The sequence below is a fragment of the Acanthisitta chloris genome, unplaced genomic scaffold, assembly GCF_000695815.1.
Source record: "Acanthisitta chloris isolate BGI_N310 unplaced genomic scaffold, ASM69581v1 scaffold37192, whole genome shotgun sequence".
NCBI lineage: Eukaryota > Metazoa > Chordata > Aves > Passeriformes > Acanthisittidae > Acanthisitta > Acanthisitta chloris.
The window spans coordinates 54,829-78,060 of NW_008660562.1; the positions used below are offsets into that span (position 1 = coordinate 54,829).

General features: G+C 39.0%; 1 protein-coding gene across 1 annotated transcript; it reads right to left on the bottom strand.

Annotated features, from left to right (window-relative positions):
• Nucleotides 1-423: 423 nt before the first annotated feature.
• Nucleotides 424-22,927, bottom strand: KIAA0430 (KIAA0430 ortholog). Its single transcript, XM_009069854.1, has 26 exons — nucleotides 22,718-22,927; nucleotides 20,702-21,370; nucleotides 19,545-19,719; nucleotides 17,939-18,165; nucleotides 16,954-17,071; nucleotides 16,107-16,279; nucleotides 14,900-15,334; nucleotides 14,210-14,379; nucleotides 13,947-14,108; nucleotides 13,075-13,264; nucleotides 12,184-12,362; nucleotides 11,192-11,272; nucleotides 10,623-10,859; nucleotides 9,462-9,581; nucleotides 8,952-9,127; nucleotides 8,506-8,726; nucleotides 7,772-7,914; nucleotides 6,376-6,509; nucleotides 5,667-5,869; nucleotides 4,908-5,135; nucleotides 3,912-4,142; nucleotides 3,598-3,810; nucleotides 2,830-2,890; nucleotides 2,590-2,730; nucleotides 1,398-1,568; nucleotides 424-950 (listed from the first exon to the last, which is right to left on the bottom strand). The coding sequence occupies exons 1-26, from the start codon at nucleotides 22,862-22,864 to the stop codon at nucleotides 718-720; spliced, it is 5,238 nt and encodes a 1,745-aa protein (XP_009068102.1). The 5' UTR covers nucleotides 22,865-22,927; the 3' UTR covers nucleotides 424-717.
• Nucleotides 22,928-23,232: the final 305 nt, after the last annotated feature.

A 23,232-nucleotide genomic window follows, 5' to 3' on the forward strand; every position in this document is an offset into this window, starting at 1 on the left:
GACACCAAGACAGTCTTTTCCTTAACCAAATCCATGCCAAACTGGAACTAAATATAAGAGGGAAGCTTAAAGCATGAGTGTCCTAGAAAGCTCCTAAACGGAACAGAAAGCTATAGAAAACAAACATGTTTAAAACAAGTTTACACAAGATCCACATCATCTTCTACAGACATCTTTAGACAAGAATTTCCAGTGCAGTTACAAGTCATCTGGAAGGTGAGAGAACAAGTTTCTCCTCTGGAAGACAGTCCATCATTTCCCTTCACTCTGGTCAATTCAGGTCAGCAAGTTAAAAATTTCTCAACAGGCTTTTGAAAGACAAATCATGCATTTCATTAATACTGTCTGAAACAATACCAGTAAGCAACAGCCTATAGAATACAGTATGCTACATGTATGATTACATCACCAACAAGGCTTAAAGAAAATAAAATCTGTTCCATTTCCGGGCAATTCATATTTTGCTTTTCCTGAACACATTTATGAAAACTTGTAAAATTGAAGAATAATTTAACAAATGCCAGATTTTTTTTCAAAATAATAGAAAAAAATCTGCTCTGCTAACAGCTGTGTTCAGTGTAAAAGGAACAAAACCTTCACATGATACATTAAATACAAATTAATTCCTCTAGGCCTTTCATTAAAATACATAGGGGCTAGCAAATAGCTTGACTTGGTGCAGAGTCCATAGGCATTTGTCTTCCACACTAAAAAAGGTTAAAGCTTGGTTACAGGTGCAAGTGAGAAGTTTGCTGCCAATTTCACCTTGTTTTTGTGTTGCTTTTTGGCTGGGCTGTCCGTTGCTTCCTTGTTTCCTTGGGTTTCAGAGGACTGACAGGGAGGCACTGAAGCATTTTCTGTGGTGTCACATACCACAAGACCAGAGGTCAATTTTTCTTCAGCTGTGGTAACAATTCTTTGTTTTTCTTCTTCTGTTAAAATCATGATCTCTAAAATAAATAAACCAACTGAAATTACTGATAAAATACTAAAAATCTTGTCAGCCTGAGTTGAGGCCAAAAAGTGGGTCACGTTCACCTCTGCAGCTGATGTGATGTTTGCAACTACTGAGGAGGTTTAACTTAATTCTCATACATTAAGACTCTCAATGTTTAGAAAAGCTCTATGAAATTATGGTGAAAGGGTGATACAGGTTGGCAAAATCCAACCTTAGAGGTGGTAAGGTCCCTATAAAAGTCTCCCCAGAGACTCACAGTGGTGATCAGTACTCAAGCTTCTGCTGGAAGCCTCTCTGTGTTCCCAACACACATTCCTTTGTGTGATGTAAGTGTATTTAAATAGAACTTTACGCAGTTGAACATTTGTTTGATGCTTTATTTTCCTAATTGTCAAGTTATCTTCCCTAAGCAACACAACACAGGCAAACAAACTCCTACCAGAGAGAGGTGCAGGACGTTCCTCAAACTGAATGAGGTCTGCAGACTCCAGAACCACTGGGTCAGGTCTCAGCTGTGGGGATGGCAGGCAGGAAGGGACTGGCTCACACAAGAGGTCAACAGGAGATGTATTTGTGAGGCAAAGCAGTTCTTGCTCTGTTTGATTAGGAACTACAAAACCAAGGAAACATCTTTCAAAGTATCTGTAAACTGTGAAGGTGTCAATATTTCAGTGCTGGTAAATTGAAAGTCTCCAGATGCAATTCTGAGGATTTGAGAGCTTTGCTGTATTTGAAATACTCATACCAAACTAAATTAATTAATCCTAATTAACCTCAGATTCATTTGCTGCATCAAGAGCACCTAACTAATTACAACAAAGCAGACAAAGCAGCAGTACTGTTAAACTATTGCCTGCCTGAGTAAATACATCCCTAGGGTAAAACATGGTATTTGCCAAACTCGTGTCACAGAACAGCAGCTGAGGAAACAAGTCCTTGCCAACACTCCTGACCTGACAAGGATCAGTTACCAGACAACTCCCCTGCAGACATACCAACATCCTACCAACTATTCATGTATCATCTAACACATTTACAATTGAAAATTAAAGCCGAAGGTCTCAAAATAAAAAGTGACAAGCCTAGACTTCTGAATGAACAATTTCACAAGCTCTCCAACCTGCAGGTGGTAAAAAGAATTCAGGACAACAGCACCATATTAACTAGGTCACCATTTTCCTGTTACTATTGTTTGGAGACAGATTTATACCAACAAAAACTGCTGTTATTATCTGCAAATAAGTAACAACACAAAAACCAACATGAAAATGCCATAAAGGAGCACTATATTCCCACTGGAATACAGGAGATATTGCTAGCAGAAGCTGCTACTGACCATTCCTCTCTCATTAGTTTTATGCCTACAGAGTTACATTTCCACAGGAAACAGAACTCCAGCAGCCACATACACATGTGTATACCCTGACAGCTGAGGATAGGAGCCCCTGTCATGTCAGGAGGGCCCATGCCTAACTACATACTCAGTAAATCTCACCTTCTGTAAACATGCATTATGGCTTGAAAGCTTATTGAACTTGTCTAACTCACACACCTTTCCCTGCACTGCTTTTATTACTCTGTTTAATTCCCCTAAGATAAGAAATTTCTCATATACATCAATTTTGCGAGACCATTGTTGGGTCTTTCTAGATTCAGTTTCATTGATGAAGTGGATCCTGGGGTCTCCATAATATGTCCATTATTGTCAGCAAGTTGACTTCCATGATCATCCACATGATCAGCAGGGGGAAAACTAGGTGAACTAAAACGAGCTACAAAAGGGCAAATTCATTTAGTTTGTTTACTCAATTTATCTCTTGAAAAAAAGAGAAAAGGAAACTAAAATACTGCTCAAAATGGAAATGGCTTACTTTTCATATCGTTCTTCAGAACCACAATTCTCTTATGGCCATGTCCTTTAATCCAGACCACCTTGTGAGAAAAAAGCAGAATTGAACATCTGCACTTGCTAAGCTCAAAGCCCAAAGCAGCTTGTTCACTGCCTTTCATCTAGCTTTGTACTGACATTGCTTATGAAAGTAAACTAAATCACAGTCCTAATTTGTACTACTCTACTCAAGTAAAAGCTTTGGTATCAATTATTCTGAGACTAAAGCAAAACATAGAGCCACAAAGTGTCCTAATGATGTATCAACAAAATTAAAAGTTGAAACAGTTTCAAAATTCCATTTAGTCACTACCCACAAAGATTGACTTAAAGGAAAGCTTATAACTGGGTCAGAAAATTAGCCTAAATCACATAGGACATGTGGATGACAAGGAGATGCCATAAGAAAATTCTACTATGTGGCACTTATGACCAGGTCCCAAAATTCTTCACTCCTAAACCCTGATCAAAACCAAGTTTCAGTACTGTACAATCATTCACTCAAGATAGAAAATCAATTATCTCAAAGATACCAGGAATGTTTATGGCCTTCCTATGAAGGGTTCTTAAGCAAAATTCAACCAAAATATGTAAAAAAGAAATTCTTATTAGACAGTCCAGATTTCTCAGAAGCTCATTAAAAAGACAATTTCCTTGGAGGTCATTATTCTAGTAATTCATCTCAATTAACAGAAACTGCAGTTATGCAACTACTCTCAGCGTAACTGTGCAAAACACAAGTTCTTCATACCTGTGGAATTGCTCCCAAGAGCTCTTCTAAATTATTGCATCCATATGCTTTAGGCTGCAGCACTTCTCCTGTGTATTTGCTATATGCTACTGGGAACTCATGAAGAAAAATTTGCTGATAGTGGTAAGTGTGAAGTAAGGACCTCACATTCTTTGCAAACATGTACAGCTTTGTAAGCTTCACATATTCTTCTGCTGCACCATTGGTAAAAACCTATTAGAAAATAAGAGAATTGGACACCACACTTCCATATTCTCTAGCCACAAGGCCTTTGCAGAGTATTAAACACACCAGAAAGGCAAGAGCTGACCCACCTCAACCAAGTAAGTCAGGCTCTTCAGGAGTTCAGTTAAGGTCATAAATCCATATTCACATGGATTAAGTGAAGTACCGTGGACTGTTTCATAATGCTGCTTAAGCTGTTCAACAGAGAGAAAGGATGTTCCATCCCAGGACATCAGCAAGACCAGCAATTGGGCAGTCAGAGTCCGCAGAGATTTCCTATTTATCAGCTGAATTTGCTTGCCAGACTCTGTGTCAACCACCTAGAAAAATGAATTGGGAATGAAGTTAGGGACATGATTTCTAAGATGTGTAGTTGGAGTCTGTTTGAGCACAGAGGCATCTGATACTCCCCTAGCCAAAAGTACACAGAATAAAGCAACTCATTACATGGAAATATTTACTTTAAACATACAAGAGCTGTATAGCTGAGTAGCAGTTTTTGTCCACACGGTAGATATGACTGACTTTGTTCCAAGCCAGCTGGACCTGCCTGAACTCCAGCCTGAACACCAGCTGCTAACTTAACAAAACTGGAGCCACTAAACCCACACACCCACATCCATGTAATTGGAATCTCTTTCCCACTGACATGTAAGACCATCTATGTATTCACATTCAGAGTCAAAGCCTCAAACCATAGCTCGTTAAAAAAGGAACATAAAACATTAGGAGCCTGACAACTACTACAGTTACCAGGAACATTGTTTTTTTCAGTTAGAAGTCAGCTGGGGGGAATAAAAGTTTTATTGTTAAAGTAAGTACTATAATACAATCAATTTATGTGCTAAATAAACATGAGTATTCCCAGAGCAGGCTGAAATGCTACAAAAGAACAAAAAGCACACCATAAGAAAATAGAAACTACATTTAAAATCCTTCTGGAATTTCCCCCTCCTGACTTAACGCCGGGCTCCAGAATCAACATTTCATTAAGCACACCCAGACCTGTAACTTGAGCCAGAGAACTCCTTAACACAGCCTTACACAGCTTTTAGAGGGATAAACTACAAAGGAGAAAAGGTTACCTTTACAACATGGCAAAGTTTCTGCATCAGAGCTGGGACTGAGCTGACGTCGTAGTCGTGCAGGCGCAGGGTGTAGCCGAAGGTTCTGCTGTACTCGGGCAGCACATCAGCCAGCAGCAGACAGTTATCCTTCTGCGAGCGCAGCAGCTTCACAAACTGGGCAGCCACAGCTTTCACCTGTTCCACCTCTGTGAGGGTGAGAATTTTCTCCTCCCCACATTCCAGTACCTGCAAAACACAAGTTCCGCTTAGTCGAAACGGTTTATCTAGTCTGGAGAAACAAAGTGTGATCTGCAGCTAAAATTCAGTGCTGGCAGGGCATCCATGTGCCATGCAGCACAGCTCAGCCACCTCACTGACACAGCAAGCAAAAAACTTCTGAAATACAACAAAATAAGCAGCTGAATAGTTAACATATTTAAAGCAAGTTGAACACAACTTCAATGAATCTTAGCTCCAACTTCAATGACTCTTAGTTCTAATTTTGAGGCACTAAATTTTGTTATGTAGTCCAAGTCAGAAAATTTGAATTTGTTAACAAACATCCCCCTTGAACGTGCTTGGGATTGTGAATGTTAATGTGCTGTCCTTGGACCACTTCCCTAAAACTGCTGTAATAAAAGATTTTCTTAAATACAGCTGCCTTAACATTCAGGTGCACAGCCTACAGCTCAAACTAGGAGAAATATAACCCCTGCTGAAACAGTTGTATAGGTCCCAGGAAAATACTTTAGTACAGCTTAGGATTGGAGAACTTACAAGACAGACATCTGGTATGGCTTCAAAGAGTTCAAGGAGCTTGGTAAAACCATAGTAAGCAAGTTTGCACTGACGACCAAAGTGGTGATGGTAAGAAGGAATGAACTTGTTGAAGGGCATTCGGAAATGGGGTTGGTGACGCAGTAAGTCCACAACCTCCTTTGAGAACTGTTTGGTTCTTTCAATTTCCTCTTGGGTACGTTCTAAAACAAAAAAAGAAACAAAGTAATAGCTACAATACCAGCACACCTATAAAATGCAACAAAATATAATGAGATATGGTGGCTGATCTGCAGCCTAATCACATACCCTTGCCAAGACTCTATTTTCTTCTACCTTTACTAAGCTTGTTGCTTAAAGTCCAAAATAATCTGGTGATCAGCACCTTAGGAGATTTCAAATGGCCAAATACATTGCTAATTTTTGTGTGGACACCACCCACTCTCTAACCATTCCACAGAAAGCTTAACTAGATGCAGAAGTAGCAACATGATTGTTTTTTACCACCTGTTTTCCTGTCTGTTCCATTAGGAGTGTTCAGAGGATGACAAATTCTTGATTTGCTATAAGTTAGCAACTTAGTTATAAAGGCAGAAACACAACTATAAAAATAATCCAAGTCACTCCTATATACTTGAGTCAGTACAATTTTAAAATAGTCACAGACCAATTTATTTAGAAACAGCACAGAAAACTGAACAGGACATACCTCTTTTGGGAATACAAATTACCATTTCATTGTCTTGCTGTGACAAACAGATGGCTGTATCCGGAATTTCTGTTATAATATCAGCCAGTTCACACACCCCATACTCAGTAACATCCCAGTCCTTAGAGAAACACCTAAAAGGTTTAGAAAATTGTGTAATAGAAGAATTAACATATGATATGTAGGCAAAAATATGGTTGTTATCCAAGTTAAAAAAATAAGCTTCAAATCCTAAAAAAGCTAGCATAATTTTCATATGGGCAATAATACCAGCCTGTGAAACAAAGGGGAAACCCAGAAATCCATTCTAACCAGAAGAATACAATACACTGATTGTTCACATGACAACAGAACAAAGAGCTGTATATGATGAACCAGTGGATGCCTCAAACTATTTGTCCTAAGTCACAATGTCAAGTGATTTTTTCAATCTCAGGTTTTAAGTGCTTTAGAAAAATGTAGTTGTGCTGTGTATACAGCTGCATATAACTATACTTTGAGTAACCTGGATTTGCTTCATAGTTACAGACACTCTTAAATGAGAATAGGTCTCAAGAGAAGGTAGAGATTATACCCTGGAAAACACTAAGCTTCCCAACACTATGAAATATATTAAAAATTATTATTCTTCCCACCTCCCCAGCCAAATCTCTCAGAAGCAAGAACACTTCACATAGGCTCTTATTCAAGAAGTGGCCAGGACTGACTATATTTAATAGCTTTAAAAACAACAAATAATATATTTTGCCAACAGTGGAAATAGGGCACACTCCCAAAAGGACCTGCTGGCACATGATGTACAACAGTACAACATGCAAAGGTAGATCACAGCTAGCTCCAAGATGCTATTGTTTGCTCTAAGCACATTAAGTACTATTTTCTATCTTCATATTAAGGAAAGCATCGTGCTTGGTTCTTAAAAAAAAATCCCCAAACAACCAAACAAAAACAACCTCAACTTTTTATCATGTTACAACAGAACACTCAAGGCAGGTATTACTCCTCATTTCTGCTGTAAAGACTCCTGACAATCAGTCCATTCATTTCAGATTTCCCTCTAAAGAAAGCCTAACATTGTCTTCCTTTTATTGTTCAGGTTAATGTGCCACTACCTATTTGCTTAAATCCACTCTTGAATTCATGGCTTCAAAGAGAACTAACTTCCAGCTCCTATGAAGTTAAATGAACCCAGGACTCGAGGAAGCAGTGAAGCCTGCCAGACAGCTTTTAATTTGTTTTCATTAAAAGCCTGAACTTCCACATCACAACAAAGAGGCAACAGAGTTGCCACAGTTTTGTAATAAGCTTTAAAGCGCTGACTCCTCTTGCACTAGGTCTTAAAGCCATTGATAGACACGCCCTGCACAGTTTTCTTGGTTCATTAAAGATGACTTACCAGTGATAAGCCTGCAAGAACTCCCTCACAATAACTTGCTTACTGGCCTGGGATTTGAGAAGCTTCAGTAAGTCTTGAGTAAAGCGCTTCACTTGAGCCCTGTGCGTTAGCGTTAACAAGCGTTTGGAACCCATACCTAGAATCTGAAAGAAATTCTAGTTAGTCACTCACATCTGGAATCCTCATTAAATTACTGTAAAAGGTATTTAAAAGCCAGTTCTAGTTATAGGTAGGCTAGAAATAAAGACTACAGTAGAGACAGCCTTTGGAATGACACTATGTGCAAAGAAACAGCCAACTGGTGTTCAGAGTAAGCTAATGTGACCAAAGTGGTTTTGCAATATTATTTCACACAGAAATCCTTCAAGTCACAGGCTACACATCACAGCCCAACTTAAAAGCACTCAGCATTTGCAGTGTCCTTATGACAAACAGCACAAAGTCTTTTACCCAAGCACCACACCACAGGTTAAGAACACCTTCAAACTTTTTGCCAGAGGCTTAAATGAAAAGCTCATTTCCCCAGAAGTTGCTTTGGAAGGGTGTGCACAATAAAAACAGTGACACAGAAACAGCATCTCAAAAAAAGAATGCAATCACCAGCCAAGACTCAGTTAAGCATATCTTTTGAGCTGGACTAGGTGGTTGCCTCGCAGCTGTTTTCAAACACCAACCAGTAACTCAGCTGCAGCTGCAATTCCCCAAGTCAGAAGGAACAGTGCAGTTTCACTTACTTGCAGCACATGAGGCACAGCTTCCAGCAGCTCCATTAACTTGGAATACCCATAGTCAGACACTCGGCACTGCTTCGCAAAGTGGTGATGGTAGGTGGGGATGAATTTACTGACAGGGATGACACAGGATGGTTGGCTCTTGAGGAGATCTATCACTTCTCTACTGAACTGGATGAGCTGTGGGTTACCTACAGGGCTCTTGGAACGCAGCAGCCAAGGATCTGCAAACAAAATAATGTCATATTACTGAACCTTTTGCTAATGTTCTTCCACTAAACACTGCACTTCATTTAGGGACAGAAGCTACACTATAGGAGAAAATGAAAAGCGTCTCTTATAAAGTCTAGAATTTATACAAGATGTTTATTTTATTAGTGGAATTTATTAGCTTAATTTTTTTAGCATAAAAGAGTCAGTTCAGAGAAAAGTTTTAAACAAATATTTACCTGCAGTAGGAGGTGGTGGTTTGTTATGTATCCATTTAATCACTTTAATGCCATTTTGGGCAGTGGCAATGTTAACTCCAGGAACACAGGTAATCAGATGCTCTAAAGGAACACCACCCTGGCCTTCTGACACCATTTCAAGATCACTGAACTCTGACATGTAACAATCAGGAAAACTTCAGAAGAAAAAAAAAAGCTTCCATTATACACTTAAATATCACTGTAACAGTGGTCTTAAAAACATCATTATTTTGAGACACTTCATGAGCAAGAGGCTTCAACAACTTACTGACGTGTTCCAGACAACTTCATCAAATGCTCATTTTAAATAAGTGTGCTGGTTTGGCTGAACAAGAACTTTAAAAGTCAATTTCATAATACACTTATTTGCTTTAAAGAATACAACCTTACATAGGAACTGAAGCTTCTATGTAACAAGCAATTTCAATGCAGTTTTAAATTTTTAATCTGTTAGACCTTACACTAAAGGGCTAAATTAAAATACTTTACCTTAGTAAAGGCACAGTACCCTCATGTGTCTGTAAAAGACTGTGAACTTGGGGAGCAAATGTCTTCAGTGACAAAATCACAAAGGGAATTCTGTAAGAGTCTGGATCAAACTCATGTTCACTGCAAAAAATAAAAGGTTGACGTTAAGGTCCTTATTCTCAACATAGTTTTAGCATAGCATGTTTGTGCTTACACACACATCCAGAGCAAGCATTATGCTATATGCATCCAACACACTGCTATGAGCTGACAACAGCACTATGTGCAGTCAGAGGTTGAGGTTAAGGTCCTTATTCTCCACATAGTTTTAGCAGAGCATGTTTGTGCTTACACATACATCCAGAGCAAGCATTTTGCTATATGCATACAACACACTGCTACGAGCTGACAACAGCACTATGTGCAGTCACAAGCAGCTTTCATCTTTTCCTCAAAAATTAATATAGCTAGAGCAAATTTCCAGCAGTAATGTTGAGAAGATCACATTTCTATTACCATAAAAGGAACCCATTACCATTAGTGTCCCTTCCAACTCTGAATATCATTGAGAAGATCACATTTCTAGTACCATAAAAGGAACCCATTAACATTAGTGTCCCTTCCAACTCTGAATATTCAGTGATTTGATTAAAACTTCCAAATTAAATTTTGGCAGCACACACCAGGCAGTTAACAGTGAGCACCTAATAACTGCTCAGGTGGCATGACCTGGCTGTTCTTGAACAAAACAAGAAACTTAATATATGGCTTCAAGAAACCTCCAAGTCTGTATGAGTCACTCACTAAATGTAGCCAGAGGACAAAGAATGATCAGCTCCAGCTAGAGTTATGTAATGAAATTCAGGTTAACAGGAATCTCTAGCATGTATAAACTTCCTCCATAACTACAAAAACACAGTGTACCTGGCAGCTTCTGTCAGAGGTGTTCACTCCTGGCAGCTGTGCTAGAACACAATCACCTCACCTGAACAGACTAATCCATAAAAGTTATCCATAAAATTCACTGTGCCATTTATTTTCTGCTAGACTTACTCTTGTAAACACAAACAGTGACTAGAGCACACTATCACCACATATATACCTCAGCTCTAATATTCCTGCACATACTAAATGCTGTTCAAATATTTAGTAAGGTTTTATAGGATTTTATACACAGCTTACATAAAGTCTTTATTCAGGCAATGCTGCTTACAAACAGGCTCGTGATATTCCAACTCTTCAAATATTATAGGGCTACAGTTTGCTGAGGAACCATCGTGTGACTGTGAGGATCCCAAGGGACTCTGCCTGGCCTGGCTGCTGGGCAAGAGGCACACGAGCCTCCCGTTGCCCTGGTCACGGATTGCCACTGTGTCTGTCAGCTTGTACAGGTCTGACACAGCTAACTTGCGACCAAACCTAAGAAAAAAAAAAGCATTGAAATAAATGCACATTATAAACAAAGTTAAGACAATGCTGCAATCATTTTTTTTGGTTAATGAACAGGAATATGCTAGAAACTATTCTGTGCAAAATGTGAACGTTACTAACCTACTCATACCAACACAGAAAAAGTAACACTGCAAGTAGTACTCTCTAGGAAAGGCAGTTTTGCAGTCATTGCCTCTGGATATATCATGTCCTGGGACATCAAACAACAACAACCCACAATGCTCCATTCTTTGCTCCAAATAATTACACAGGGTGAGATTATTTTTTAAATGACTAGAGGAAAACAATTTGGAACTTACTTTTTTTCATAGATTTCTGTGAATTTGAACACAGGCAAACAACAAGCAGGTGCATCCTGCAGAATGGACATTGTTTCTGAGCTAGAAAAAAGTTAAAAAAGTTTTGCAGCATTAGCACAAAATTAATCTGTTATTATTAGACTTCAGCCCCAGTTGGTGAGGTGTTTACAGATGCAGTTTATGAAATATAACAGGACAAATGGCATCCCATTCCAGCACTACCAAAGTTGTCACTTCAGGTCAGGGAGGGCCTGTAGTAACACTTCTGCTAACTCATCAGGTTATGTCTCTGAAGAAGTTGTATTTCATATGTGGTGGTGAGATTCAAACATCTATAAAATTCAGCATTAACAGTTACCAGCCTGGTAGTTACATTAGTAACTTTGAACAGGCAAGAATAAAAGTTGTAAGTTACACAATAGCAAGCAGTACATAACTGTGAAACACTCTCTGCTCCAAGCACTAGTTTCATTCTGCAAATAAATGACAACTTACTGAAAGAATGCATTAAGAATTAAGAAAATAAAAATCAATACTTGTATTCTCACTAGCATCAGCACTCTAGGTATATCATCTCTCATCTAGAAAATGGACATCAAGGAAACACCAACAGCATTTCAACTGTGTACCCATCCTCCAAAAGGAAATTCCTATGAACTTTCTTGGAGCAAAGAAAAAAAGAGACGCCGAGTGCAATCACAACTCAGCTGCACAAATTAAGTTAAAGCTGTATCAGTATTATGAAAGAGTAGTAGGGAAAAGCTACTAAACCCCACTAAGCAGAGATCTAGTCTCTTCAGATGCAACTTAGACTATAAGCAGTGCAAAAATGTTAAACTGAGAACTAGCCTAGCTGTATTTAACAGATTCATCAGGTTATACAACAGATTTTACTTTATTTCCCTGTCACTGCTTTCATCAGTATTTCAGATCACTTCTCAGCTACTAAATACATGCTGGGACAATTAAGAGGATGCCAAAGTGCTTGTTACCTAAGTAGAGAGAGTGATTTACTAGCAGCTCCCGTTGCCAATGAGACCTGGATCCTCTTAGTGCCAATTTTGTATCTCTGAACATTGTTGACAGCACTGATTGCTTCTTGAAGACTTTCCATCTGAACTATAGCCTTCAGCTGGTAGTCTGTATGAGGACTGAGCTCCACACTTTTTACCTGAGAGGAAAAAAAACACCTTATACATTTAAAACAAAGTATTAACCCAAGGCAAACCATAACTAGAGTGACAGTCTTGCTTTGGCCAAGAGCCAAATACAACATAGGGAACTGAGCATGATGCATTTCACCCATCAGGACAATGCAAATAAAACCAAGTGCAGTGTACCTGGACCAAAACAAGCTTATGGCATTTCATTAACACAAGCATCATCTTCCCATACAGAAGATTACACCAGAACAATGCCATCCACAGAGCAGACAGAAAGAGAACGTGTAGAAGTGACCTCACCTTGCATAGTTGTTTTATCAATTCACACTCTCCCTCTGCTTTTGATCACTTCTCAAACTCAGCTTTTACTGTGCTTTTTAAAATGACATTAAAAATTCAGCTTTACAGCTGAAAAAGATTATCCTGTTACAGCTTAAGTCTCTTGCTTGCGTAACTAATGAGCCACTTAGCAAGAATTTTGTATATAAAACTGCAGAATACCATACCTATGAAGACCACATGCAAATTAAAAGGCAAGTGCAAGTGATGATCTGATCTTTTTAAAGAAAGAATAGAGTACCTCCTTTTAACAAAGTCTCAAAGTCCTTTTCAGATAGCTTTCCATTTCTGCCCACCCAAAGCTAGACCATACACATGTCCATAAATACATCAACACAAGTATTTAAGAAACAGATGTAATAAAGGAATTTGAGCTTTTACCTTGCCATGTCTTGAGAAAATTTCTTGTAAAGTTTGCTGCAACTCTTTTCTGGATAATCTGTAATCTATGTTGCTGATCTGAATGTCTGCACCATTTGCAAAAGGATCAGGGCAGTCTAAACCACTGGTGTGGTTTACTACATTAAATGTGAGCGGAGATGATCTATTTGAAAGGTTTGGAGACATACTCCTGGGTGAAATAAAAACATTTATGAGCTAAAGTAGCTATTGCACAATTCTGCTACACACATCTCAAACTAAGTCAGAAGACAGACACAGGTCAAGTGCACAAGTACAGTACTTGGAAGGGATCTTCCTAGTACATGTCTGTGCAGGGAAAACAAATTCCACCACAAGCAAAATATCATAAGATGCCAAGTATTTCCTATGAGAAGAAAGGAAACAATTCATATTATGTTTCAAAGTCACCCAATTTAAGAATACATTTGGCACCAAGTCCTCTACTATCTTACTAACACACTAAAAAGTCAAAGTCATTCACATGATTCTAGTAACTGGCAAATGCCAAATATGTGAGTTTCCAAGCATTTAATGGGTCTGGATAAAATTCTGCTGGGAATGTCAAAGGCACTGAAACTAAGAGGAGTAAGATGTCTGTAATACCTTAAAGTCAAAGTCTGCATGAAAAAACTGCCATGCCATAAGTTTCTGAAAGACCTCACTCCACCTTATCTCTATATTCAGCCTCTAGTAGCTGTTAGACAGCACCACCATGGATTCCTTTTGCCACCACATGAACAGGTGTATTAAGAAATATGGTTAAAAACACAACTCCATATACAGATGGCAATAACCAGTGTATGTACTGATGCAGTGTCACTTCCCCTCACAAATAAGACACAGACACTTACCGAGATGACCAGCAACTCTGAGACATGAGCAATGGACTGAGCTGTCTTGAGACCGTCAACTTACTGAAAGCAGAGGGATAGCTGACCTGAAATGCAGTTTCATCTCTATCTCTTTTATCTACAGGGGAATTGGTAATGCTCCTGGAAGCAGAGGTGTCTCTTCTATTTACAAAAATATAAGAAAGAGAAAACACATTATATGTTGCATGAATTTACAGAAAACAATGTAAAAACATTTGAGGTATTTTTATTTTTAAACATACTTCTGACTACTTTTAGAGGATAATTCTCCCATTCCCATTTTTTTGGTTGCAAGAGACACAGGAACCGCTGCATTAGAGTTATTCTGAGGAGAAGGAATTTGTTCTCTCAAACGTTCTTGCTGGTTTTCAATACTTCGACTGATGTTCTTTGATTCGAGGCGGCACAGCTCCTGCATGAACAGATGAAAGGTCAGCATAAAAGCACCAGACAGCCCTTGCCTGGGGCTTTCCTTCTGATGGAAAGCTAGAGGACTGACAATTTTTTCTGTAATAGCATTTCCATTGGCATTTCCTAACAAAGAATTTTTGATTTTGTGGCAGAGAAGAGTAGACTGTCAATTAGCTGAAATATTTTGCCATGCTCTAGACCTACCCTAGTTTTCCTTAAAAGCAGCAAAATGGATCAACCTGGACGTTAGACTCACCACCAGTGCAAAAGTTCAAACTGGTCTAGGATTCAAAACTCAAACGCCAGCAGTATTCCCAAACTGATAAAAAGGTGGCAAGGAGGGGGGAAAAAAAAACAGCCCTCAAATTAACTGTCTGCTTTCCAAGCAGATGAATATTGCTGTCATTCAGGAATGTCACTACAAGTCACAGTAAATCATATAGTAGCAGTGACAAGTTAAAGCTAAAGCAATCCCCAGAACGTAAGGAAACGCAGGAATACTGAATGGGGTAGAACAATACCTGTAAACTTTTAACATTTGTGGGTTTGACCATGGATCCAGGGATCTGGAATCCTCTCCCAGCAGAGCCTTTGGTACCAGAAATCTGATCGCTTGAGTCTTTGTTGAGGAGGCACAGCTTCATGTTCTTATTAATTTTTTTTGGAGACTTGACCTTTTCATTTCCCACAAAGCTGGAGCTTTTTGTTTCATTAACTTCTTTGTTTTTGGGAGTAAAAGACACTACAATCCTGTTACCAAAAACATCTTCGTTTTCCATTCTCTTCCGAGCGCGTTCAGCACTGTCCTGGTTTAAAAACCTGAGAATTGCACTGCTCCCAGAGATGCTCAGCACCTTCCCTCCACAGTTGTCTGACAAACGCCTGAGCCTGTTACTGATGCTTTTGCTGTCTCTGTTTGTTGGCAAGTTATAGACATATAACAGCGTATGGCAAGCCTGGTTAGGGGAAGATTTTCATTTTGTTATGTCAGAATAGCCTTTTGTTCAAAACCAGTAGTTTTACATTGGTTCTAGTGGCACCCTCCTCCCACCACCTCCCACCCCATTCCCAAGTCATTCATTTGGCAGTGCTCAATTTGTTTGGAAAACTCTCATACCAAGACAGATCCTCAAACTTTCATCTCCAACATAATCTGATGTTAGAATAGACGACAAAGTCCTTGATCAATGAATCAATACCTGATCACTTCTCCAGACAGGAAAGCATCAGTGTTTGCAATCCAAGAATCAAACTCTACACATGCAAACACATAGTTCAGGAAGTTATTGCAAAGAAGCTACAGCCTATGAGTGCTGTACAAAGGCAGCACAACAAATCCAGAGGGAATCACCGAGGAAGACAAAACCCCAAGAAAACAAACAACCACTCAAAACTTAAAGCATCACTGAGATGTCTTAACATACAACTAAATTCTTATCTCAGCCTCCTGTGAGAAAAAGAACATTTCAGGTACATTATCTGGTACAATATTTATTGCTAAAAATGTGAGACCTTACTATTTGACTTTTTAGTTAACCACTTTGTGCTTTTATTATTTCACTCTTTCAGCCTTAAAGCAGAAAGCACACACCCACATGGCAGTAACTGAAATACAGACAATGGCCAAATACACAGCAGACATCATGCCTCACCATAACTAACATATACATGATCTTCTGCTCCTAAATTAGAAAAAAAGGACGTTGACACTTGGAATTAAAACCTTACCGGCATTTTGAGGGGTAACCTTGGTGGCAAATCTGAAATAAACTCTTCAAAACAAATAAGCTCATGAGCATGATGTAGGAGTGCTTCTGAAGCTTGGTTTTTATGCACCAAAATGATTCGGAAACCATGTCGATGTCTCAGGTCACTGAGTTCCAAAGCAAAGTTCACATCCGCTAGAAAAAAATAAAATAGGCAAGGAAAGACTTGAAAAAGTTAAAAAAAATCAGATTAAAGAAACAAGTCACTGTAAATCTCACTTGACAAGTTCTATTTATCGTTGAAAATTCCCAATGAAAATGCACAAACAGCTGCAAGGCTTCTTAACAGGCATAATATAAATCAGCAGTGCACATTCAGTCTCAAGACAAGGACTTTCTTCTAACAGCAACTTGCAGCAATCCATCAGGAAGGCATTCCACTGGTACTGGATATTTCTACAGCAAACATTTGTTTAGCTTTAGGGAGAAACCCAAGGCAACACATGGCAGCTCAACAGCTGAGTAACTTGCATATTTAACTGCACAGTATGCTGCTACGGGAATTAAAAGAATCACATGTATTTTGCTCAGACTATGAAGACAAGTCAATGAGTTCTACTTTGTCCACTTCCTGGTGAAGCTAACTTCAGACAGTACTTACACACATTCAAGACATCAGATCATACCACTGGTTGAACTAAGCTAAGATCTCCTCTTACTGTCCCTGCTTTTCCCTTGCTGCCACTGACACTCAGTTCTGCAGTTCAGTTAAAGCTGGTCCTAAGCATCACCCCTGGAAAGCAAAATCATACACGAAAGTCCTAAGAGCACTGAACTGTGCACTGTAGATCAGAACCACTGACACTCACTTGACACAAGAACCACAGTGGCAGGTGCAGTGTGTGTATCAGCAAATCTCCTAAGACTCTGTCGTAGTTTGTCATCAGCAGCATTCTTGGCTGTAGCATTGATGTGTGCAACTGTCACCTGTGGAAACAAAAGCCTCAACGTGAACTGTGCTTGCTTACATTTCATTTGAAAAAAAATTATCACCAAAGCTTTCACACACACCTATTTAGATAAATTGATGCAAACACATGAAACAGAACACCTATGGATCTCAAACTGTTCTAGGGAGCAATGAACTTCAACCTCAGCTGTTCAGTAATGTCTTAGGGATGACTCCTGCTGTTCTGTGTTAAATTCACAAATTACACACTTTAAAAACATTCCAAAAAACCTTAGTTGAAATAGAAGGGTAACAAACATAGCAAGTACTCCCTATCAATTCCTTTTACTTTACATAAGCAGAACAACTGCCAACCTGTTGTTACACCTGCAATTTAGGGGTTGGGAAGGAAATTTCTGACTTAGAACCAGCAAAAGTTAAAAAATACCAAGAAACAGGAGGTATAGATTGAAAGAATACATACTGTCAAAGGCATCCAAATCAATACCACTAACTTACAAAAGTGTGCTTAATAATCAGCACAGTATTCATTAACAAAAAAGTCAGTTTCACAGAAATGTAGCTCTTTTAGGTTAATGTCACAGATTTTAAGGCTAACACTAGAAACTCCACCATCACTTACTACTGGATGAGATAAAAATCCTCCTATGAACGCTAAACTAAAGCTAAAACAGTCATCCACAGATAATGGAACGTTGTTTCCATTTTAAGAAGTTTCACACCAGAAGTTCAGTAGTAAAGACCTCACCCCTAAACTGAAGATCAGCTCAGGCACTAAACCCACAGAAGCAAACACAAAGCTTTAGTGAACACGAACCACTATTAACACACTCCAAGTACACAAACTCTCAAGCAAGAACACCAAGCAGGTGCTGTTTTGATACCTGGCAGTTGTTTAGCTCCTGAATAACTTCTTTATTTTCTTTACTGATGTCACACACACAGATGAACTCTGCCTCTCTGTGACCTTTGAAGAACTTCTCGCGAATCCTTTGCACAACTGCTATGGCCGAGCGGCCAGTGGGAACGGAGCAGTTCTCAATATCCCAGAACACTCCAATTGGGGGTAAGTTTTCCAGAACTTGGCCTGTTATTGCAACTTCCGGAGACCCTGCACAGGTTTAAGAACAAAGCTCACTCCTATCTCCAAACACCAAAAATGTTAAACTTAACATACTATAAACTTAACACAGGAAGCTTTATGAACAACACACCCAGGAACACAAGTTCAGTTTTATTTTCTTAAGGAATCTAACAAAGCATCCATCTCAAGCACAAATTTACTCACTGTCAAATCTTTGGCTTTACTTTTAAATTGTCAAGCAATCAAATAAGGTATTTAAAGAACACCTATCAAATGCTGAGGTGGTATCTGCCTCAAAAACTGTCTGAAGTTGTGTAACACTAAATTCAGCAGGTGCTCTATCCGTAAGGGAAGTGAAACGTGGAAGCTGATCAAATTTACATTGTGCATTAGATAACGAATCTAAACAAAACTGGGTGAGTTTACCAGTACAATGATGACAATTGCAGAAATTTAAGGCAATATGGAACAAACACAAAGGTATCCTATAGTTCAGGAGAGTTTAAATGTTTTTGCTATTTCAGGTTAAATTTCTGGTGTTCCAGCACTCTGAAAATTTATTTAATTTTGAACTAGCATTATACACCCATTCCATCCCCTCAAAACAACTTGAAAAGAAACATGAGGAATGACACAGAATCCTCCCAGGTCAAAAAAAAAGTACAAATTAAAGTTAACTGAGAATTAAAAATAAAGCATATCAGATAAATGTCATTTATTTGGGTATATCTTGACTAGTTACTGCTCTACAAGGTTCACTGGAATTGCACTTTGTAAAGAGACTTAATTGGGGTGTCACACCTTAAAACGGTCATAGTCATAAAGTACCAGTAAAATGATCTAATTTCTTACTCTTCCATGACTTTTTAAGAGTGTATAACTTTCATACTAGCAAGGATTTTGTAACTGAAGCAGTACTAACATTGTAGAAAGGCCATGAAATTATTTCACACAGTATTTTCCGCTTAAGAACACTGGAAAAAATTATATTGTAATTATAAATGTTACACCTTTACTGCATATGAAGTGCCAATAGACAGCAGACTAAGAAAATGCTTTTCAAAGTATGGCTGGAGGTAATTTCTTTATACACCACCAGAATAAAACAACTTCTGAGTCTTCTGAACTACTTTTTCTAGTTCTTAAAACAATTAAAAATAGTTTAAAAAATAAAAAAAACATCAAAACTATGCAAATAATATAGTAAGTTAACCAAGTAGTCAAGACAGGTAAATTCAAGTCATGAATTTTCAAGACAGAGACAAGGTTTTCTTTTTTACTGTTTAGTTCTCTCTGATTTGATAGGAGTTTCCAGACAATAGTGCAATTTACAAGAACTCTTGCTGTGCAACAGTATTTAAAAGGAGGACATTCACTAAATGAAGTTTCAAACAAATGCAGTTTACCATATTTCTGTGGTGATTTGCCAAGGCTACTCGCCAGTAACAAGCTCTTCTCACTTCCTGTTCCTTTGGTTCCACAGCCATTACAGATTGGGATAGGAACAGGTGCAGTCTGTGCACTTGGAGGAGGAATATTTGGCCAGATTTTAGCAGTATCAACTAGGCTGTTTCTGGTTGGCTGTGGGGACAATTTTTCAAAATACAAGTTCATTTAAGTACACAATATTAACACATGCTATTCCATGCTACAATCAGTCAGTTTCCCTTCTGCAACAAACTTGAGTGTACTCTACAAAGCTAATCAACAGTACCACTGTAAGAAGGCAGCTTCTATCCTAGAGTCTTTCCCAGCATACTTAGCTCTAGACTTCAAACACAAGGAAAGATTCTATGAAACTCAACATATGAAGATGTGCCACCTTTAAGTAGTATTAATATGTATTCCCAAAAATAAGACCTAGCACGTGAAACTTGCACAATTAGGAGCACAAGGTTGAAACAGTTTCGTCCCCATCCAAGAAAGAAAGTGAAGATAACTCCAAATACACCAAGTTCACCGTTTAGTTTATTGAGATGAAGACACTTGACTTTTAGATTGGAAACTCAGGTAACACATCTTGCAAAGTTGAGTATATTATTTCACTTGAAATGCCTAGTAATATCCAAGCACAGCTCTAAATTGTACCAAATTGGTTCTTCAGAATATATAACAAATTCGGGAAGACTGAACTAAGAGCTATCAAACCAAACCAAAACTAGAATATCCTTGTAGTGTAAGACATCTCATCTGACTTACAAATGGCTCTTTATTGATCAGCTGCCCCAGGGTACATGTTAACTGCTGTTAGCCTTTTCTCAGAGTCCCTACTATGGAACAGTTTAATTGCAGCTGTAAAGAAAAGACAACTGTCTTTCAAATCCAGTCAAAATTCCACTTGAGCACATTACAGATCCTCTGTAAGCTGAATGCTGTGATAGCTCTTTTGTCTTCCTATTGCACTGTTACCTCAGGAAAGAGCATCTGGTACACTTGGACTGTGCATCACCAACCAGGAGGATGCAAGCTGCAACCCGTGGAGCTGGTGTTTCGTTCCAGCAACATGATTCCCACATTACCCACAGAGCAGACTTAATGAATGAGAAATGTGATGTGTACAAACCTTGCTCAAGCAGTCACTGCAGTAATGAGAGCCCTTTAGACACACAGGAGGTGCCACGTTTAGGTGCAAAGGGTTGGAGCACACGTGTGATGTTAGCTCTGACTGTGCAATATGCTCATCCAAGTGTCCTGGAGCTCCACTTGTGAACTCAGGACAGGGGAAATAGCCAGGAGATGTGCAGCTCGGGAGGGCTGGAAACTGATGCAGTTTGTGCACGTTACCATGACAGGGCTGGAAATGGAGTTTTCCACAACAGGGCAGATGCTGACAGGAAGATACACTGTTTTCTATGCACATGCCAGAGAACTCAGTGGAAACACCTGCCAAGCTGCTCCTGGCTGGAGGGTTCTTCAGTGAAGATGCAGACTGATAAGCAAATCCTGACCCTACTTGACAGGTTATCGTCCCAGTGCTTTTTGAGTCTAATATTGTGCCAGGGTGAATCAAGTTACCACCACCACCACCACAATGCATTTGTGGAGTACAGGAAGAGTCAGAGCCATGAGCACAGCAGCTTACTTTCGGGCCAGGTGAAAGCTGTAATTGCTGTTGCTGAAGAGGATGAACATCAGGAAGTGGCACTGCTGGAAACAGTTTAGAGCCAGCATTATGAGGAGATGAAGCATCCTTCAATTCCACAGCAGCTTGCTTGTTCTCCATGTAATCTTTCTGGAAAATGAAAGCTCAGTTACATTCAAGTACATAAATAAAACAATAATTTTATAGGATAAATAAGCATATTTTTAGACTGTTACAAATGTGATGATAAAATGCTTTGGGAAGTGTTACCTTTATGATTACTATTACCTTAGTGACTGAACATGTAAGATACTAAAAGCAAAATACCAGTTATGTTTACCAGCCTTCAGTATATTGGTTTTAATGGATTTGGGAAGCAACAAACCCAAAAAACTATAAATCAAACAGCCATGTGGCTATAAAATCATACGAAAAGCATAAAACTGTTAGGCTAAGGCTGAGAGATACTTACTTCTTGCAAGAACAAACAGAAGCAAAAAAAGCCTTGCAGTTTGGAGGTATGGAGTTAAGATATCAGGATGTACAAGCATCAAGACACAAAGAGGTTTTTAAAAACATATATTAAAAAGGTTATAAGCAGCACAGAACAGTCAAGGTCACTCAAGCTAACCTGCACAGAACACACTGCTCCAGAGCTTTTGAGCAACTTTTCTTTTTCCAAATTGAACTTAATGCATTTCCTACTACACATCAATGAATAATTGATCACCCAACTTCAAAACCATTCCTCTCTGCTTGATGCCACATCTCATGAAGAAACTCTGCCAAAAATGTGTCTGGAACCAATTTATACATTGAATTCCAGATTTTTTTGGCAGCTCCCTTCCTAACCCCTGACACATGGAAACAGCAACATGTTTATCTGTCTCCTCCACGTCTTTCACTCAAAGTCAGATTGAAAAATGGATGAATGAGAGTTACTTAACACTTGGAGCTCACTTGCTCAAGCACATAAATGTGTTGCACTATTCCTGAGCACTTTGCATCTTAAATGTATAGAATTACACATATTACACCAAAAGAGCATTTAAAGAAACAGAAAAAAAGAAAAAATTAAGGCATTTATGAAGAACAGTATCCACAATTGGTGTAACTACTATTTAATAAGAATAATAATTCAGAAAACTAAATTTGCCTCCAAACTGAACAGATGAAAACCTAAAGCATGAAGACTACCTCAGCAATAACTTAGTAGAGCTGTCAAGCAGCTGCCTAACACACCTGGTCAGCAGTCAGCTCCATTATTCCAAACAGCTGTGGAGAGTAAAGCTAGTCAACCCAAGCAACGAACCTGCTTTCATCAGTGCTGCAAACACAACTGAAGGCCTTAAACCCCCAGGCAAATTTTGTACTTGCCACTGTACCTGCTGTGCCCTCTTCCCTCCCCACTCCCCCCATCAATCAGCAGCACCACCACAGTCAGTCACCCCCTCTGCACTGGGAGCCAACTATGTCTTTAGGGAAGTAATCAATTACCGTTTTCCCACTACAAGGCAAAGCCTTTTCAGCAGCAGAAAAGCAATTAGAAAGTTTCCAAAGCCATGGTTTAGCATCATTCTCTTGTTGCTGAAGCCATCCCAACGATCTATTGCAGAGGTTCTCCGTCCTGTTTCCTTCCATCATACAGCCAAACAAAGAGGTTCAACATCCTTCCATACCCTCTTCCTTTCATTCTTCCCACCTGCTAAAAGAAAAAAAACACATGCTTTAAATAACTGTTCAAGTAAGACAGAAAAAAACACAGTGGTCCTAAGAATTCCACCACAGCGGGATCATTGAATCTGCATTATTTACATTTAATTTGATTATACATATGGACATGGCCTTGACTATTCCTATTTCATACAGGAATGCTGCTCATGACCTGCAGCACAGGGAGCCAGTCTGAGAGAATCACTGTTTATGTCTGCGGCACAGTCACACATTTCACTGCTGTGGACATGAAACGGTGCCCTGAAACTTGCAATGCATTCTCCCAGACAGAGAAAGCA